We start from the raw sequence: 14,216 nt of genomic DNA, 5'->3' as shown, positions 1-14,216 counted from the left end.
TGCGAAAGAAATACATTTTATTTCAAACGATTTCTTTACAAATTGCGAAAATGAAAGCGAAATACAAGGAATTGCGATGTTAGTGTGTGTGACTTGAGGTTGGAGGCTCCGGGGAAGGCGTGGTCGCTACAGGAACGATGATACTGTCCACGGGGGCATTCTTCAGTTCTCCCCACTGAGTCAGGAACTCGTCAAGACTGATGGACGCATCCTCTGATATAGAAAACAGTTTTGTTCTATAATAATTCAGGGTTCGGGTAACATAATCTGTCATTTCATCAAATCTTACAATAGGAAAGTCTCATATCAAACTTGGAAACCCTTCAATAAGTCTAAGCATCCTTTATTGCAATTTACCATTAACATATGCATGGAATTACAATCTAACGAGTATAAGGAACTATAAGGATTTAAAACATAGCCATAACACTCAAGTTTTGGATGTTTAGTAATAATACTTCAATCTGTTGATTCATCAGGATATTAAATCCGTTAAATGATAAATTACGGTGATATTCTGTTTCGTTATATATTGGCCTGATATTCGAATTGTGTCAACACTCCCAGTGAATTTATGCGACATCAAACATCTCGTGAAATTCCAATGATTCTATTTAATATCATGTGGCCAGGACTCACTGTTAGTGTCGAAAAATGTGAAGATCTGAGGTAGGTCCGCATCTGTGATATGGCCGTCATCGTTGGTGTCGGCCTTGATGAAGAGAGTGCGCGCCTCTAATGGGGCTCCAAGGTTGTATAGCACCGTCCAGTCGTTCTCAAACTCACTATTGGTAACCTCCCTGTCATCTGAAACGTGAATATATGACGTGAAATGTATTCATGTACCGATACATATTTAATGCAGTCAATTACCATATGCTTAACTAAAAATTATGCAAATTATGTTATTTGGGTAATGTCAAAAATTTTGGAATTTAGCCAGAAACATGAAGTGCTAAAGAAAGATAGACATACCCATTTCCATGTTTGAGATAAATGGCATTCCGATTATGTGTAGCTCATATGTACACAGTTATTAGACAATAATCGCTTTCAAATGGATAAACAGACACTAAAATCGCCACATATGTATATCCTTTATTTATTCATAACTGAGTTTTACATTATACATGTTGAGATTATGACACTTATACCCATTATAGTAAAAAATATAAATAAAAGAAGTCACAACATATCCACTACCGAAGGTGGACACCTTCATTATATCTTGTCAAATCTAGAAAGAAAAAAACTTTACGGTTGACATCAAAAGCGAGAAATATATTGTCCAGTTCTGCCCTTGACAGCTGTCCATCATTGTCACCATCGGCTTTGTCAAAGAGAATCACTTCTCTCTGGGGCTCCGAGTTCGACAGCCTGTACAAGGTAATTATTGTTTAAAATGAAGGCCTGGTAGCTATAATATGTGTAAGGCATTTATTAATTATTATGCAAGTCTCCGAGCTTGTGAAAGGTATTATATTTCATTCATTTTAACCTTTACAGGATGGCATAAACTTTTGTCAATGTTACAATTTACATCATTGAAATAAACAAATTGAATGAATACATTGGCTTGCACATGGTGATAAAATAGACATTTATATAATGGTATGTATGTTTTTCTTCGCAAATGCATTTTGTAAATCATATTTCATGAATATATCAATACAGAAATGTCCATCGCAGTCGGTCGCATAATTTTAACATACATGTTGTCTTTCGACTATTCTTGTTCCTTGTTTTCACAGTAACACATATCGACCTCGATTGAATTAAGATAGGGATATTGTACCACAATTACAATATGATCGAACAATATTGAAAGGCGTTTAAAAGCTTTGTCGGGCTGATCTTTTTTCACAGTATAAACTCATGGATGATAAATTGTTAAGCTGACCCAAAAGCCGTGTCACATAATTGCATTTCATAATACCTACACGGAAGCAACTAAAGCACACACCACGAGGAGGGACAGCATCTGAAGTATACAATACCTCCCAAAATTCAGATAGTAAAAAATGCGATGATATTTCAATTAAGAGAATATTAGTGTATCTTAATCAAAAAACGTATGAGTAGACTGCTTGCGTGTTGGAATATTCATGTTGTGACTCCCTTATGTTTTTGTGGTGTTGACATTTTCGCGTTGTGACTCCCTTATGTTTTTGTGGTGTGGAAATTTTCGCGTTGTGACTCCCTTATGTTTTTGTGGTGTGGACATTTTCGCGTTGTATTCCCTTATGTTTTTGTGGTGTGGACATTTTCGCGTTGTGACTCCCTTATGTTTTTGTAGTGTGGACATTTTCGCGTTGTTACTCCCTAATGTTTTTGTGGTGTGGACATTTTCGCGTTGTGACTCCCTAATGTTTTTGTGGTGTGGACATTTTCGCCTTGGCAGTTTTCGCGCTAAATTTCTCAAAAAGCGAATACTTCCACGCCACGAAAATGTCCACCTTTATACATATATGCTGTATATGTTGTTTGTCAAAAGTTAATGGTGTGACCAAACAATGTGTTCTGTATAGAGTCATTTCTAATGGTATAAACACTGCATACATTATCAGATATATTTACTCAATTGAAGTGTGTCTCTTTCATATCATCATATATCATATCAGAATAGTGATCATAGTTTCTAAAATGTGCATTATATTCTAATTACATGACATTGGAGGGAGATAATATAGTACTTACATCGTATGTTGGTATAGAGACAGGGAGGTAATATAATACTTACATCGTATGTTGGTATAGTGACAGGGAGGTAATATAGAACTTACATCGTATGTTGGTATAGAGACAGGGATGTAATATAATACTTACATCGTATGTTGGTATAGAGACAGGGAGGTAATATAGTACTTACATCGTATGTTGGTATAGAGACAGAGACCTATACTTATGTGTTCCAATTGTTAGATAAGCAGAGCTTCGAAATAGACATCAGATAAGGCCTGATGCCCTCATATGAAAAATATAGCTGACATTGTCAAAATGATAGCATTATCGCTTTGTGGTTACCACTGCATGCCATATGCATTCCCCAGAGTGTGTTGGAAAAGTTCGATCGAATGCGATTTGTATTCAATGTATGAATATTAGACAATTGCTTCTATTCTTGATTTGGTGCTTCCTTTTTCTTTCTAGTATGCTATCAAATTTAGGCATTATAAATTCGCCGCTACCATTGTGTGAATAATGACATCGAATTCATACTGTATGGTTTAATGTTTAGTTTGAATTGTTACGTTTTGATGAAGTTCCCTCAAAAGACATGTCTCGTAACCATTTCATGCCGTTCGAATGGACAGCGTTTTTAAAAAAGCCTTTAAAACAAACACGCGTGCTTTTGGCGCCATATGTTTGTTGGACATATAGATGTCGGTCCATTTTTTCTATATAAATAAATATATATATATAATATATATACATCATACTTATTTATTTTAGTAGTTACACATTTAACAGTTGTAAATCTGCAGTAGTACCTGAATATAATAATAGCATTATCTAAAGTCTTTGTGTGGTTCAAATTTTCAATGTATGGAAATTAAATCATTTTGCATGAACGATTACATGTATGGCTCGTTTAAAATATACTAATGTTCATTCTTTTCGCTTAAATTACAGAAAAATTAAGTAGAATTCATAGAAAAAACAATGGGATCACGACAGAATTACGAAATTAAGTATGCTGTTGTTCTTTTAATGGTTTATTTAATTTCATAGATTAGTAGAATTAAAATTAAATTAATAAATTCAATACATCACGGAATTCGCTTGACCTGGCAAATAAATAATTATCTATAAATATGATTTATCTATGTTTAATATCATCATTCATCAAGTCCTTGGTAACAAATATCACACTTTGGTCAAATTCCGAAAAAAATCATGGTCAATTTAGACATATTGACCCTCAAAACGAAAACACTTCTATCTTAGATTTGTCATTATACCATTTTATTCAGCGTTGTTCAAAAGAAATAACAGCACCAACACGATAATCTACCATCAAAAGGTATATAAAGTACTCATTTACAAAAAGAAATTAAAAATCAAACAATTGTCCTTTGGAGACCGTTTTAACAACATAACAACACGAGCCTTGTAATACCGACACGCTAACATGTAGTAATACCGACACGCTAACATGTAGTAATACCGACACGCTAACATGTAGTAATACCGACACGCTAACATGTAGTAATACCGACACGCTAACATGTAGTAATACCGACACGCTAACATGTAGTAATACCGACACGCTAACATGTAGTAATACCGACACGCTAACATGTAGTAATACCGACACGCTAACATGTAGTAATACCGACACGCTAACATGTAGTAATACCGACACGCTAACATGTAGTAATACCGACACGCTAACATGTAGTAATACCGACACGCTAACATGTAGTAATACCGACACGCTAACATGTAGTAATACCGACACGCTAACATGTAGTAATACCGACACGCTAACATGTAGTAATACCGACACGCTAACATGTAGTAATACCGACACGCTAACATGTAGTAATACCGACACGCTAACATGTAGTAATACCGACACGCTAACATGTAGTAACGTACATGTTTACAGTCTGTCATTCAGACCCCAGATGCTCATAGGTTCGTTAACTTTAACCAAATAATGAAAAATTAAAATTGTTGTCAACAAAAAGCAAAAGCATTCAAGGCAAAACATATCATCGAAACACATCCAGCTGATCTGCCTCAACAAATCTGCAGTATTGAACAGATATAAGATTTTAAATTTTCCCTAACCACTAGTTAACTAAAACCAATCTTTGAGCAACTGGGGCTAGATGTCCATTAATTGCTAGTGAACAATACGATATTCTAACAAACGGAACATTTTTCAGTAACGTACTAGAAACATTAACAAATGGCAGGATTTTGGAAGGAAAAGTACATGTACACAAACGTTCCTCTCTCCTCTTTCACGGGTTCTATCAAAACAAAATCATAAAAACTTCGATTTCTGTCCAACATAGTCTGCTGCCTTATCATTGCTTACAATTTGATGTAAGAGTGAAAGGATTTCGTCATCACAGCGTGGTAGTTTCCCGGGTTTGCACTGTACCGTCCTCGTAACCCAGCCATACACGGTCGTCCGGCTGTACTCCTATAGCCGTGGGGCGCGGAACATATTCCTGTCTGTTCATCACGGTCCTCAGGATCGACCCCTTTTTGTCGAGAACCAAGATAGCAGACCGAAGAGTGTCAACGACGTAGATATTGCCCAAGGAATCAAAGCACGCATCAACTACCATGAAATGCGATATTCCTCCCTTTTTCACGAACTGTCCAGTTACTTGATTCTTACCACAGGCCGAGTGGAATCGTATGCGCATGTCACTGTCCATTACTGTGACGTACCCTGAACCCCTGTTGAACAAAACCAAGTCCCCATTTCGGGGATTCTGCCTTAGCCGCATTGGTTTTGGCGTGTTATCGAAGTCGATTCGTCCCACCAAAGACCCGCGAACTTTGTGAAGCACGTTTCCTCTGGAATCGAACTTGATGATGAGTCCCCCTGTTTTGAACGCTACAATGATGAAGTTTTCCCGAGTGACAACCAGACTAGATGGTACGGCTTCTGTGTAAAAAATTACCTTGGTTCGTCCGTACATGCCCTTAATCTCCCTAATGCTTCTATCAGCGCAGCATATAAGGGTCCGTCTTCTGTCCGGAGAAGTGGTGACGTCGATAACCTCGACGCCACTGGTTGACACGACCTGTATGGGCTTTTTGCTGATGGTTGACATAAGGTTGACTTCGTCGGTATCACATAAGACAACCCAGGCGTCTGTATTGTTGACAGGACATATGTTAGTTACCTCCGTTTCGTGCTCCGATACCCGAACGGGGGATTCCAGTGCAGCCCCGGGGTTTGGATAGCCCAGGTCCTTAGAGGACAAGAAGCTGTAAGCTTGTTCCATGTTGTTGTTGGTGACCATCATGACGCTTTTCGCTTCTCTACGAAGTTCGCCGAACAGATTACGGACCTGGAGTAAATTGAAGTCACCCGGTACGAATTTAGGAAGTTCCAGAATAGACGCATTAGCCAAGGGTCGGTTTCCGTTTTTGCCAAGAACCTGTCTTATGGGACTTGTGTCTAGCATCGATAATGGCAAACTCTTGCCGGATTTGCTGTACTTGAGGATCTCCGCCTCAAGTCGCTTCAATTGATCCACGACCTTGGCTAGTTTGTCGACGTTTTTGCGTCTGATGCGCTCCACTTCCCGAATGTGATCCTCGGTAACCCGGTCCACGTTGTTTTTAATGACCTCGCCGCGATTCGTTATCTGGCGGACTACGGCGTCCACCTGCTCATTGTAATTCCGCAAACGCTTATTGACCTGGGCAACGTTGTCAGTCAATTTCAGAAGAGAACTTTCAGACACATCCAGGTGCTGGAATATCATATTCTGACGATCCTGCACAACGTCCTCTAACTCCAGGAACTCGTGCTTTCGATGGTCGCACTTGATGCATGTTGGGCATACGAGTTCATCTTGACACGTAACACATACCATAGTTATCGGCTTGCCCGGATGTAACGTGCACTCTTGTTCATTGTAACTGTTGCTTGTGCCAAAACTGGCACTGAAAGGGAAACTCCGCCCTGACACAGACATGTTGAATTGGCAGTTAGATGACCGCAAACTCTCTCATATCTTCTTTATTGCCATGGACCCTGCAAGGACAAGTGTATCTATATATTTTCAGATATTATAACAATTCATATCTAAATCCCCCTATGACAGCTACGCTAATCGATTGCATCTATATGCTTGTAAGGAGTACAAATATTAAATTCTATTAAAGTGAACGTGTGTGTTCAATACCACTTAAATGCTACGTCGTATATCGAATTATTAGATAACAAGCATCCTCATTGGTTGGATCATAATCACGTGGCGGTCGGTGTTATGTAATATTCACTCGGAGTTACTAATTTAAGAATCAATCATTTTGTCACAATGTTCCCTACCAAATGCAGTACTGTCCTCCGTACAATTCTCATACGTTTTATCTTGTTTAATTATTAAAACATAATTTAACAACTAAGATAACAATTAAGTACTTTCGTTTCGGGAATATATGGTTATGTGGACCCGAGAAAATACAATCAAGTTAATATAACCACATATTAACAAAAGTCAAGACATCTCGACTGTATACTCATCCCCATCATCCACGACAATATCATTTGTATATATTTTAATGACGCAATGCGACTTTGGAGGAAATTTTTGTTTATATTTCGACGTCGTATGATTTAACAAGAATTCCAAGGAAGTGGATGTGTTGCCTGCTCAGGAAACTGGGAGATTACGAAGAAATAGATACACTTTTCATCTCAAGAAATAATTTTAAAAGTGAGCAATAATCATAGATCATGTTTTTGGATGGTATCATTTTGTTATAAAATCTGACATTCTGGGAAGAATACTCTGAGTTTTAAGAAACTTGCTATGGATACTCATTGTCTCAATTCCACTCCAATATGGTGTCCACAAGCAAGACCAGCATCGCCTCATTGGTATCCATACTTTTTTTTCTTGAAAATGCAAGTATGCGTAGCACTGCATGAAGTTTGAGTTTGATCGGCCCAAGGAAATTCAAGTTATCGTACGAAAACAGATTTTTTATTTATAGTAACAGTGACCTGGACCTTTGACTTTCGGACCTGAAAAGCAATCCCAAGAAAGCACTTTTGGTAAGGAAGCACTGCATGAAGATTGAGTTTGATCGGCCCAAGGAAACTCAAGTTATCGCACGAAAACAGATTTTCTATTTATAGTAGCAGTGACCTTGACCATTGACCTTCGGACCTGAAAAGCAATTCCAAGCAAGCACTTTTGGTAAGGAAGCATTGCAAGAAGATTGAGTTTGATCGGCCCAAAGAAACTCAAGTTATCGCACGAAAACAGATTTACTATTTATAGTAACAGTGACCTTGACCTTTAACCTTCAGACCTGAAAAGCAATCCCAAGCAAGCACGTTTAGTAAGGAAGCACTGCATTAAGTTTGAGTTTGATCGGCCCAAGGAAACTCAAGTTATCGCACGAAAACCTCTGTGCGGACGACGCCGACGCCGACTTAGCAATACCCATGTGTCACCAGCTTTTCGCAGGCGACCCAATAAAAGGAGAATTTCAATTCATATCCACGTACTCGTCTCCTTTGTGACGTCACTTTGATCCAGTTAGAATGCATGTCTAATACAAACTTCACTTCATTACTTTTTACATTTACAATACAATGTATTGAATAGACTGCCATGTCTAACCATTATTTAACACAATAAGGATACTGATACTGATCGACAAACAGTTTTATGTTGTTTATATGACAACATGTTAGCTTATACATGATGCTCATCTCCACTTCAAAATCAAATTGTGACCATAAATGAAGATGACGTATAACGATAAAGTTATATATGTACATTGATTTATCAATAACGATAATATATTGAAAATCACTGCATATAGACGCATTTAAAGTTTATAATAATGCCTTTGTAACTCCATAATATAATGCATAACTAAATGACAATAAAAAGGTACAAATTCAGTTACTTAACATAAATTTTAACCATCAATGCAAGTTATTCGATTCTTATCTTCAATATTTTCCTTGGAACAAAAAATGCCGATTACTTAGATATTGCAACTAAAAACAAGAACTCTCATTTCTAATACTGAACAAAATCAGTTCAATAAATGTAAATATTACTGCCGGGTGATATACGAACACCTAGATCATGGGAAACATTCTACATTATTATCATCCCATTACCATATAACTGTTATAAACTCAGCTTGTAAATGGAGTTGGATAAGGTGTATGAAGCATTTATAATTATTCTTTTTCATCTCATGCGATGTTGTATCGATGATTTACCAGTAAACTTGATATAACAAGAATGGTTTCACTTTTAATCTTGTAAACAGTTCTGAAAGGTATTAAAAACGTGCCCCTGTCTCGTAGTCCAAAATTACGATAATTAGTATAGTCCCATATAAATCGCAATAGCCTGCAGGTTGCCAAATTCAGCAATGAAGATCAAACAGTACCTACTCGCAACGTTATTTTCTATTTGTTTGGATAAAATATTAATTCTATTCATAGAAAAAATAATAATCATGAAAAGTAAAGAAAATATATAGCAATAAGCGAAGAGTAGAGATGTGTTCTTACCTGAGCGATGATGACGGGTATACAAAACGGACATAGGTAGACATGGAGTATAAAATAACCAGGGGTACTGTTGATAGGAGGCCAGGCTTAGGGGAAGACTGACCATCTACACAAGTAGTCAGAAAACTCCAATATTTACAGTTTCATAATAAAACAATTAATATATCATTAATACGCTTGGTATATTATTATTATTTTCAAGCTTATTTGAAATTACGAAATAAAAACAAGAAAATCAACGGGATGTACAAATAGTTACCCCGGACCCGTATGTAATCAAATCAAAAGACAATGCGGTATATACCCAACACAATGGCCAACTGCACGTCACACTGTAGGTATATCGGCTCGGGCGACCGGTACGTTTGTAATTGAGATCACCTCCTAGATAAAGGTGTCGTATCGATAAACGCCACAGTATTAGACCAGTAGTAATACCTCACATTATAGGTTGTGTATTCATTACACTAATGTTGATCTAATCGGTAGTTTAATTAGTGACAAAGCATATTGTCGTATTCTATCAAAGATATCATTTTTATTAAATCACAGTTTTTGTAAGTGTGTTTTGCGACACTGTACAATATGTATAGTACCAGAGTGCTACAGATATTAGTGTATGTAAATAACTTAAATTAACACCGACATAGTAGGGGGAATATGTGTGTATATAATACGAGAGCGAGTTACGGTACATGTATATATGATGTATAAATGTGTAAGGGTTTGTCCGAAACCGAAATGAAAGATAACCACCTGTTGGTTCAATATGGCTAACATATGATCGCACCTTTCGGCAGCAGGTGAATCCCCGGGGATCCAGTTTAAAGCAGTTGGACTGTTATAATAATGGACCATAACAAATCAGAATTGTTCTATTTGAATAAAACAAACTCGAAAGATGTAATTCATGTAAGAACAAACCACAGGAAAACTACTGTCTAAATTAAATTACAAACACAATCGGGACTACCTTTTTCACTGGAGACGTCAGTGTCATCATTAAAAGGTTACATACTACCTAAACAGACTCCAAACATAACCGATAAAAAACACGAATGTATGACAGAGCAAATTTCTAACAAAAAAACGTTCAACTGTATAGACGATGGAATATCATTTTTAACAATGTACAACAGTATATATATAGGTGATGGAATGTCAATAAAACAGTGTACAACTGGATATGTGATGGAATATCAATTAAACAATGTACAACTGGATATGTGATGGAATATCAATTAAACAATGTACAACTGTATATGTGATGGAATAACAATTAAACAAATTACAACTGTATAGGTGATGGAATATCAATTTAACAATGTACAACTGTATATGTGATGGAATAACAATTAAACAATGTACAACTGTATAGGTGATGGAATATCAATTAAACAATGTACAACTGTATAGGTGATGGAATAACAATTAAACAATGTACAACTGTATAGGTGATGGGAAATCAATTAAACAATGTACAACTGTATACGTGATGGAATATAACAATGTACAACTGTATAGGTGATGGAATATCAATTTAACAAGGTACAACTGTATAGGTGATGGAATATAACAATGTACAACTGTACAGGTGATGGAAGATGGAATATAACAATGTACAACTATATTGGTATGGAATATAACAATGTACAACTGTATAGGTGATGGAATATAACAATGTACCACTGTATAGATGGAATATAACAATGTACAACTATATTGGTGATGGAATATAACAATGTACAACTGTATAGGTGATGGAATATAACAATGTACAACTGTATAGGTGATGGGATATCAATTTAACAATGTACAACTGTATAGGTGATGAAATATAACAACGTACAACTGTATACTGAAAACGTTATAGACCGAATTCAGGTAGGTAGAAGACTAAACCGCGTCCGCCAAGTCAGTAGAAAGTTCTACTTCTTTTTCTTGATTTTGAAGTCATACTTTTCTACATATGTGGATACTTTGTCATCTATATCGGATCGCCGTTGAATGTATTTGCATGGACCTTTGGTTTGCGTTTTTTAGCAGACATTCCGACGGTTGTTTTCCCTACTGATCTGTTTTCCCCCCAAGTGTCCCATCTCCATGTTTTTAACGCCCGAAGAGAATGTTATCCGTTTCATATCTACATCACGTTTCTCCTTCTGGACTGAACTCATTATGCTCATCCTCGTCAATCTTATTCCTCCCCACCCCAACCCTGATAAATACCTTCCTCTCCTTGACTTCTTTATGTCAAGGGCATCCAGGTCAGACTACGACTAGATGACGTCAGGGAGTCCAACATTGCTCCTATAGCACCTCGGAGATAAATGCATCAAAGATGAAGTTCGGAGGGTAGTGTTGCTCTAGGGCTGGGTAAAGTATCCCCGATATCCTTGGTAATAGAGCCAAAACGGTGCTGTTGTTGTTTCACTATTCACCCAAAAGAGGTTACCTGGTTTGACTATAATCGACTAAATACTGAGGAAAACCCCCAGATAATAACATGACCTGAAGCCAACGTGCAATGTGGTCAGTTTTATCTTTTGGAAAACCGGAGATAGATGCAATTTTTGTAGCTGCATTATCCAGGTCTTTTAGTCGTCTGATTTCAAACATATTACATGCGTGTCGCTTTCAATTTACAAAAAAACAACATCGCAAGCAACAATTATAAGTATCACAAATTATAAATCAAATGGGATATTTCTGTTCACAGTTGGGCTTTAATAAAGAAAAAGGGGAACAGATTTAATTTGAGTATGCACGCAAGAAGGTAGTGTAGGGTGATTTTCAAACTGCACAAATTACGATATCAGTAGGTGTAAACGTAAAATAAATAACTCATTTATAACGATGATTGAGGTGTTGTTTGGAAGATGATATCGATTCAGAATAAATGGCGGAAAGACATAATATGTTATAATTTGTTAGAAGATCACCGACAGCTGCTGGTAAAAAGTATGGTTGTACAATTATGGATTTCAGACCTTCAAGAAAACATTGTTTCTTAAACTATATTATCATGAGGAGTTTTGTGACAAGATAAAAAAAACGTAATTCACTAAATTGTTCTGTCATAATAATGCCGTGTCAGAAGATAATGTTAATATCATAACTTGTGCAGACGAACTCTGTAAAAAGCAACTGACAGAATGTGTATCCCAACTTTCCGTAGTGACAATACCAGTTATATGATATAAGCATTTTTAGCTCAGCTGGTCCAAAGAGCCAAGTGAGCTTATGCCGTGGTGCGGCGTCCGTCGTCCGTCTGTCAGGCGTCAACTTTTTACTTTAAACAACTTCATCTGAATAACCAAGAGGCCCAGGGTGATGATATTTGGCCAGTAGCATGCTGGGATGAAGGGCTACCAAGTTTGTTCAAATAAATGACCTTTGCCCATTTTCAAGGTCACAGGGGTCAAATATGTTAGTCTTTCAACAACTTCTTCTGAATAACCAGAATGCCCAGGGTTATATTTGCCCAGGGACATGCTGGGATGAAGGACTACCAAGTTTGTTAAATTACATGACCTTGACTTATATTCAAGGTCACATGGGTCAATTGTTCTAAAATAACTTTATTCAACTTCTGAATAACTAAAATGCCTAGGGGGATGATATTTGGCCAGTAGCATGCTAAGATGAAGGGCTTCCAAGTTTGTTCAAATGAATGGCCTTTACCCATATTCAAGGTCACACGGGTCAAACATGTTAAAAACTTCAAACAACTACTTCTGAATAACGAAAATGCCTAGGGTGATGCTATTTGTCCAGAACCATACTGGGGTGAAGGGCTACCAAGGTTGTCTAAATGAATGACCTTCACTCATATTCAAGGTCACAGGGGTCAATTGTCTAAAAAACACTTTAAACAACTTTTTCTGAATAACCAAAATGCCCAGGATGTTGATAGTTGGCAAATAGCATGCTAGGATGGAGGGCTACCAAGTTTGTTCAATTGAATGACCTTGAATTATATCCAAAGTCACAGGGATCAAACATATTAAAGTCTTTAAACGACCATAAGGCGTAGTATGTTGATATTTAGCCAGTAGCATGCTTAGATGAATGGGCTATCAAGATTTTTCATTTGAATGACTTTGACCCACTTTTCAAGGTCACATTTAGTCAAATATGTATAAACATTTAAATGACCTAGTTTCAATAAACAAAAGGATAGAATGGTGATATTTTGCAAGTTGCATCCTGAGATGAAGGGCTATAAAATGTGTTCAACATTAAGACCTTGTTTGACAGGGGTGAAATGTTTGTAAATCTGTTAACCGGTTCTTTTGAATGACTTTTAATCATATTTTGCCTGGAGCTTTATTTTAGATCACTTTTAAGGTTACAAGTGTAAGATGTTTACCAGGTGAGCGATGCAGGCCCATTGGGCCTCTTGTTCTTTAATAAGTTCCGGGTTAACCCTTTCACCACTATCGACCATAATGGACTCATCCAGATCAATGCATGGTAGAGTCTACTTAAGTTACACAGGGATGAAATGTTAATACCACGTAATCATTTGCAAGGATCAGATGAATCTATCGCGTGTCATAAAGGTATTGAGAAAATGCACTAATAGAAAGAAACTTCATCAATGGCAGGATGTCTAGTTTTCAGTGGAGGAGTTATGAACATTTTCAGTTATACACTGAATATTGCATGATATGAAGTTTCAGAAGCTATCATTTGAATATCTCCACATACCAAACAATTTATAAATTCAACACAGTATTTTAATGGTGAATATTTCCTTAGATATTTTGATTTAGCAATTACCAAATATTTCAGTTTTACTGAACATGCCAGAAAAAACAGAATAATTAAAGGTTTCTTTAATGTATGTCAAATGCATAGAAAAGTACATAAAATAGGAAAATAGGCAGTGATCTATGTTGCATTATGTAATACAAACAAACGGAAATTTAACAACGATTTACAAATACAAACAATAACATAAACA

The 14,216-nt window shown here is 36.7% G+C and overlaps 2 protein-coding genes across 4 annotated transcripts; both read right to left on the bottom strand.

Annotated features, from left to right (window-relative positions):
* On the bottom strand, positions 1-2,947 carry LOC110447530. Of its 3 annotated transcripts, none has more exons than XM_021493296.1 (5): positions 2,870-2,947; positions 1,941-1,981; positions 1,259-1,377; positions 640-807; positions 1-213 (listed from the first exon to the last, which is right to left on the bottom strand). In XM_021493296.1, exons 2-5 carry the CDS (start codon positions 1,979-1,981, stop codon positions 80-82), a joined length of 462 nt encoding a protein of 153 aa, XP_021348971.1. In that variant the 5' UTR covers positions 2,870-2,947; the 3' UTR covers positions 1-79. The 3 variants fall into 3 exon arrangements, with proteins under 3 accessions (XP_021348971.1, XP_021348974.1, XP_021348973.1); XM_021493299.1 differs by having other exon boundaries at positions 2,827-2,887; XM_021493298.1 differs by lacking the exon at positions 2,870-2,947 and adding an exon at positions 2,698-2,754.
* A 912-nt stretch (positions 2,948-3,859) lies between these two features.
* Positions 3,860-9,306, bottom strand: LOC110447529. Its single transcript, XM_021493295.1, has 2 exons — positions 9,248-9,306; positions 3,860-6,733 (listed from the first exon to the last, which is right to left on the bottom strand). Exon 2 carries the CDS (start codon positions 6,672-6,674, stop codon positions 5,082-5,084), a length of 1,593 nt encoding a protein of 530 aa, XP_021348970.1. The 5' UTR covers positions 6,675-6,733; positions 9,248-9,306; the 3' UTR covers positions 3,860-5,081.
* Between the last annotated feature and the right edge of the window lie 4,910 nt (positions 9,307-14,216).

This window comes from Mizuhopecten yessoensis, unplaced genomic scaffold (assembly GCF_002113885.1).
Source record: "Mizuhopecten yessoensis strain PY_sf001 unplaced genomic scaffold, ASM211388v2 scaffold3459, whole genome shotgun sequence".
NCBI lineage: Eukaryota > Metazoa > Mollusca > Bivalvia > Pectinida > Pectinidae > Mizuhopecten > Mizuhopecten yessoensis.
The sequence above is the reverse complement of the archived record's forward strand: the minus strand, read 5'-3'. Positions and strand labels throughout refer to the sequence as shown.

What these genes read in the sequence shown, in the direction of transcription:
- LOC110447530 (XM_021493296.1), bottom strand. Translation starts at nt 1,981, where the DNA reads ATGCTGTCCCTCCTCGTGGTGTGTGCTTTAGTTGCTTCCGT. An exon ending in TGTGCTTTAGTTGCTTCCGT is followed by an intron (nt 1,378 to 1,940) that starts GTAGGTATTATG and finishes TACCTTGTACAG; the next exon opens with GCTGTCGAACTCGGAGCCCC. An exon ending in CACATTTTTCGACACTAACA is followed by an intron (nt 214 to 639) that starts GTGAGTCCTGGC and finishes TTTCTATATCAG; the next exon opens with AGGATGCGTCCATCAGTCTT.
- LOC110447529 (XM_021493295.1), bottom strand. Translation starts at nt 6,674, where the DNA reads ATGTCTGTGTCAGGGCGGAGTTTCCCTTTCAGTGCCAGTTTTGGCACA.